The following is a 6,435-nucleotide window of genomic DNA, read 5'->3' as shown; positions in this document are numbered from 1 at the left end:
CAGCAGCCGGGATTCCTGAACCTGGATGGCTGAAAAATCAGTGGACGCCAAAATAAAAATTTTAAATAAAAATAAGTTGTTTGGCATCGGCGAGAATCTGTTCTTGAAATTCCTGCTTGACCGTTCGTGTGAGATTCCTCTTCTTTCCCCCCTCCAAGATGCAGAGAAGTCAAATGAATAAATACGCAAAGGTCAAATACAGAGCGAGATACACGACCGTGAATTTCCCCCGGGGATGTAACCTGTGCCGTAACAACGTCTCTTCCCCACCACTCCTTTTCTTTTTCTGCTCTGAGATTTCCTTATGGAGGGGAATACACCCTGGAAGTGTGCAAATGCTGATCTGTGTGTTTGACCAGTTGATCGTTGGACAGGTAGGTGCCCCGAGAGCCAGGAGTCCAAAGGACAGGCTTGTGGGAGTGGAGGCCTTTTAGCGGCTCCCACAACTAAATGCAGTCATTACCGGGGAGATTAGAGGTGTGACAGGGAGGGGTATTTGCTGATAAATTCATCCAGATCACAGAACCTTCAGAGAAGGCAATCTGTGAAGACAGCTGAAGAAGGACACAGTCCAACTATAGAGACCTAGCTTTTTTTTTTTTTTTTTAACTTGGAGTTGTAGTTACACGTCAGTGATTTAATAGTGGGATTGTTCTTTTGATAAGCAGCGTATGAAATTGAGGTACCTATTTCACCTTTCTCTTTCTACCTGGCAGACTTTATGGAAAGACAAAAATGTCTTTTAAGTGCTAACTCTGTCCCTGAGAAGGACCGTAGCTAATTACACAGCACAGCTTGCTTTATGTTATCATTGTATGTTTTATTTCCTTTTGGCAGATATGCAGCATGTGTAGGTTAAAGATTCATAAAATGGATCTATTTAATGAAAACTTTGGACTATGCAAAACTGTTTCTACTTCCCAGAAAGGTCCCACATCTTTTATTAGACAACCCCCAGAACGTCAAATGCATTTATCAAATGAGACCTATTGCCAGAATTACATCTTAAATCACAATAAGGTAAAATTTAATCTGTGTTGGAATGTCAGTTCTATCATTTCTTTACATACTAGTGAAACAGCATTTACTAATGCATCACCTAGAAGAACACCAAAAGATGTATCCTGTTTTGGCTACAAGTCTTCTGCTGCAGGAGGTAGCCCGATAAAGGATATTGTCTTGCATCGTTTAAGTAAGTGCAGAGTAAGTGGAATCCACTGCTACATTAGCTAATCTGATGCTTGAATTTGTGCAATTTGAAATCCTAATTAAAGAAAGAAGCAAACTAGAACAATTCAAATCTCAAAAGAATGAGTTTTGTATGTTAGCTTTGTAGCTGTGGCATTCGGGCAACTTAAAAAGTACTAGCGGTTTGTTTCCAATTGTGTGAAGAAGCACATAGCTCCAAGGTATGCTGAGTTTATGCTCAAGTGATAGGTACTTGCAGGAACAGAGTCCCATGTGCTTTTTGCTGCTTTTCTTTTTTACTAACTACAGATGCAAATCATGATTTCTAATCCTATATAAAGTGACTTGTATAGTTACAGTCACACTGGTAATTGTCTTCATAGCTTCTCCCTGCCCTCAAAATCTCCCCGCATACTGATAGGATAAATTTAAAAACCGTACAGTAGTAAGCAGGAACAAGTTTTTCAGCTCTACAAGCCAATAACCTTTGCCCTTCAAGGGCCTGGTGTCTGCTTGGTGTCTACTCCATTGCTCAAAAATCATGTCTGCCACCTTGTTGTTGGCTGCAGACAATTCCTGATATTTAAAGAGAAAAGTCGAAACCAACCAAGCAAATCTAGACTTTTAGATCAATTAAACGTTAGGTTAGAAACTCCTGATTATTTAATGCAATCAACCAGAGGTACACTGTGAAACATTTTATTTTATTTTCCACTTCACCATAATTTAACAACAATGTTCAGTGGTCAGGATTAGAAAAAGATCACACACTTAAAAATTTTGGGTATCTGACAGACTTCTGGAGTGAATTACAGACTTTGAGTAGTGTGTGCCTATTTACTCTTAAAAGAGTTTGGGTTTTTTTCTTTTTTGTTTCTTTTTTCTTTTTCTTTTTTTTTTTTTAAAGGCTGGATAATATTTTCTATTCTATTCTTGGCAAAATCCCTCCTAATATAACATGTTCCTTACTTTTAATTCTATCCAATTCTATTTTCTAAAACCACAATATTTTAAAAGATGAGATAACCAGTGTGGAGTGCAGTACACAATTTATAAATTTTCCTTATTTCATTTTTAAACTATTGTCAGATTCTTCATGTCTTTCACATCACTTTCTGCACATTGGGAACATATGAGGTTATATCAAAAGTTTCCTTTCACTGATGTTTTTCATTCCTTTTCTTTCCTTGATAAATTTGATGAGCCTTCAGTTCTGTCAAGTTCATTCAGCATTTTGCACAATCCCCCATAATTTTGTTTTAGCACTTGTGACTGTAAAATTTTGCTGATTTTATGAATAAATCATTAAGGCACTAAACAACCCTACTTGTAAATGAGTGCTGGAGCATCTAATTATTAAAAACTGCTGTTCTCTGTGACTCAGCTTGGTGTTCTTTAACCAATTTTTAAATCAAGACAAGCCTTTGCTTATTATTTCAGGGCTATTTAATATTTTAAGACTTGAAAATTTTTTGTCAAACCCTAATAAATGTAGTCTGCTGGATGCCTCTGCTATTTCATTATGTTGTGAAAGTGTTCATTCTACAGTGTTAGAGGTTTATGTCTCTCCTTCAGAAGTTGCTTTGCTTTGACTTAAGTGGTGGTTTATTCAGCTGAAATAATCAGTAGGAAGTCAGCTCATCAGAAAACTTCAGTCATAAAGCATCCTCTGAGCCTGCTTTGTGCATCTGAATCATGTTGCCACCACCACCACCTTACCACCTGCATGTTCTTGATGACTACCAGGCTGTCCTGCTACAGACCTCTGTTGTTGAGAGCTCCCTGGAACTCCACCGAGTCATGAAAATGTTTGTCTATTAGTTATTTACCTACCTCTGCTAGTGGCTCTTTCTAGAGATTTGTAGCATAAAGGTGTAACTTCTCTGAGTTTGTGTCTCAGTTCTTAACCTCAGCAACCACAGGGCTTAACAGAGTGGCATACACAGCAATACATCATGGCACAAAGAAGCACATATGGCTATAGCTTATTCCCACAGGAGGAGGCAAATAATGACTTATAAAAGCTACTTAACAATGAAGAAATTTAACCACACTGGACACTGTGATGATGTGTATATATGTAGTTGTGGTTTTTTTTTTCCTAAAAGACAGCTTCCTTTTTTTCTCTAGTTATGCATCTAAGTGAAATGACAGTCTCTTACCTCATTTTAGATCTAGAAAAGATGTGCTATGTTAGCAGGAAAAAGCTGACTTACGTGAACTCTCCCAAGGTAACACTGTAATGAAATCAAGGTCAGAGAGCTGCGTAACTTCATCACCTGCACCTTCACATACCTTCTGCTATATACAAGTTTTTCACTAGCTACTGTTTAAATAATAAAACTTTTGCCCCACCCAGGTTCATTAATTTAACTGTCAACAATTGAGCTCTCTTTCTGGTAACCCCTCCCTCTTGATTTTTTGTTTTGTTTTGTTTTTTGTTTAGTACTTTGTAAAAGAATGCCTAGCTCCGAAAGGGTATGAACAATTTCATTTTGCATTTTACGTTCAGACTTCTCAGCCTTCCTCTAGCTGCTCCTCCATGGGATAAGGTTTGGCTTTCAGAAAAAACTGATGAAGTCCATCAGCTGATCCCCTGTATCATGTTATAACACTGTATTTAATTTCCAGAACCTACTTTCTGCATTTACTAGCATCTCTTTTGAAAACGTAATATTGTCCTTCTGTGAAGCAGCTGTTTTAATATTAGATTAATTAAATTAATTGACAAAGTTCTGCCGACCCATGGTACTGTTGGGGTTTTGGCCACTCCATGACCTGATGCCTCCTGGTGCAGCAAGTCAGCTTACCCTGCAGTTTCTGGAGCTGGACTGCAGGGCAGGTTGTGTGCGGTTCCTCCATCTAACACACGTGCCCCTCCCGGAGACACCCTGCTGCAGCTCAGACAGCCCCTCTCGATTTCCTTCAGATGTCAAGCAATGAGCACATGGCACCGTGCTCAGTCATGCCACGGCGCAATGCAAAGTGACAGAGCCCAAGGACGGGAGATGGCCTTCGGGGACAGCCAGGGCGCTGGTGCTCAGCACAGCCACACTTCACTGGCTCCTGTTTATGTCAGTAATGTGGCAAAACTGGCCCGACCCTTGTGATTACAGCTCCTCTGAAGCAGGGGGACGGACTCACTGACCTCTCAAGTCCTGTTCACACGTACCTCTCTAAACTGCCTTACTGTGGTACATGCTATTTGTTTTGCATCCCCAGCTGGCCAGCTGTATTTCACATGCACTGTAGCCCCTCTACTACAGAGGGATCTCCCTACCAACAGTAAAGCCCCCTAAAACACTCCTAAACCCACTTTCTGTCTAACAACTACTGCTTGGCTCCCTACACTGCGTTTTGGAAGGTGGCGAATAAGGCAAGCCAACTGTTTAATGTCTGTGAGACAGAGGAGGAGAGAAGTTCACTGTTTTGTTATGGTGGGTGGCAGGCAAGAACTGAGCCTCCTGCTGGGGTTATTTTATTTTTTTTCCCCCTCTTCCTTGCAGATAAGGGAGAGGAATAGTTCAATTAAATGACATGCATGTTCAATTAAATGACACGGTATCAGCCATTTCAGAAAATTAGCAAATGGTTAGTGGTAATGTTGTCTGTCATTTCTGATCTCTAGGTTTATGTGGGCTAGATTCCTCCAACTCTCATTTAACTGAGAATTACACCACCGAGTGGTTCCACTGAGTTTACTCCTCCCACAGTGGGGAAGCTGCTGGAGGGATGTAGGAATGTGGAATCTACCCCAGAGATGGTGGGTGAATCCCGCAGGAGAGGAAGCTGAGCTCAGGTTTTGGGTGTGAAGCACTCTGTGTTGCTGCTGCCAAGTGAACAGAGCTCTCTTCTCCTTCCGCAGATCAAAGACCACTATACCCTTCAGCAACAGCATGCACGTTTTTAAAACACAATAAATATCCAGAAATGCAGGCCAGACCCAAACCTCACTCATCACAAATTAATTTTGGAAGTTAACTTTAAAGTGCTTTTAGCTCTCAGTAAGATTTTTGCTGTGTGGGTTCCAGTTAAACAGTGGAAAAATTATTGAGAATTTCTGGTGCTGTATTTTAACCAATCAAAGGACCCCAGGACTTGGGTTAAGCATGTTTCTTTTCTTGTAAATATAACTCAACACAGCTTTCTCTCACCATGCATGTACGCTAACAGCCTTTAAGTTACTGTAGCAGTTTGCAGCACCAGCTAAATAGGAGTCTGTCCTAAAGGCACAGACTAGGAGGAGAAAAGACTCAGCGGTGCCGGTGATGGAAAAGAAGGGTTGCACAACGTTACTCACCACCAGAGGAATGGAGCAGATCACCACCACCAGGGAAGTGGCAATAAGCAGAATAACCATCTGGATCTCTGCTCCGGCCATCCGACGGAAGCTCCGGCGTCTGCGAAAGTCAGATAAACGGCTGGAAGTGGTGTCTGTCCCCAAGGATGTGCGTCTCATGAACTGGCGGTGCATGCGAATGAGGGCCACGCACACCAGGATGTTGCAGATCACAGTGACCATGATCAGGAAGGAGCTGAAGCCGGCGTACATGTAGGAATATGCTGCATGGATGGCCTCCTTCGCTCGCCAGTCTATGAAACACCAAGTGTAAGGGTACTGCAAGGTAGATTTGCCAAGCCCCATGCTGGGGAGGGCGCAGAACAGCACGTTGGAAGCATAGATGGCAAAGAGCGTGAGCCCTGCCAGCTTCTTGTCTACGTAATGGTTGTAGAAATAGGCATGGTTGATGGCAAGGTACCTCTCTATAGACATGGCGCAGATAATGCTGAGGCCAGAGAGTCCGAAGAAGAGGAGGATGAAGGAGCTGTACTCACACAACGCCGGTCCTCCCGGCCAGCGGTTCTGCAGGTAAGTGGCGATGGTGACTGGACTCACCAGGCAGGTCCCCAAGAGATCAGTGACCGCCAGCCCGCAGACCAGCGTGTAGAAAGTGGTCTCCTTCTGCTCCTTCCTGGACTTGCAGAGCACCACGATGGCTATGAGGTTGCCCACCACGCCAAAGATAAACATGACGGTGGGGATGGTGGGGGGCTTCCCACCTTCGGCCCCGCTGGCTTGCCCGTTGGCAGAGCCATTTGCAGGTGGCATGATGGTGGGGTCGAAGGACATGATGCCCATGCTGCTGCTTGAGAGTAGGGAAGGCAAGAGTGGGTCCAAAAAGGAAAGGCGGAGGAAGGAAGGGAGAGTCTAGCGTGAAAATAAAAATTCAAATGAGAGAGAAGGTA

General features: G+C 42.7%; 1 protein-coding gene across 1 annotated transcript; it reads right to left on the bottom strand.

The window, feature by feature from the left end:
• Window positions 1-5,338: 5,338 nt before the first annotated feature.
• LOC104519963 (prostaglandin E2 receptor EP4 subtype) lies at window positions 5,339-6,363 on the bottom strand. Its single transcript, XM_010168674.1, has one exon. It carries the CDS (start codon window positions 6,326-6,328, stop codon window positions 5,339-5,341), a length of 990 nt encoding a protein of 329 aa, XP_010166976.1. The 5' UTR covers window positions 6,329-6,363.
• Window positions 6,364-6,435: the final 72 nt, after the last annotated feature.

The sequence above is a fragment of the Antrostomus carolinensis genome, unplaced genomic scaffold, assembly GCF_000700745.2.
Source record: "Antrostomus carolinensis isolate BGI_N321 unplaced genomic scaffold, ASM70074v2 scaffold37135, whole genome shotgun sequence".
In the NCBI taxonomy this organism is placed as follows: domain Eukaryota; kingdom Metazoa; phylum Chordata; class Aves; order Caprimulgiformes; family Caprimulgidae; genus Antrostomus; species Antrostomus carolinensis.
This window is presented reverse-complemented; position numbering and strand designations above follow the sequence as displayed.

What these genes read in the sequence shown, in the direction of transcription:
- LOC104519963 (XM_010168674.1), bottom strand. Translation starts at nt 6,328, where the DNA reads ATGGGCATCATGTCCTTCGACCCCACCATCATGCCACCTGCAAATGGC.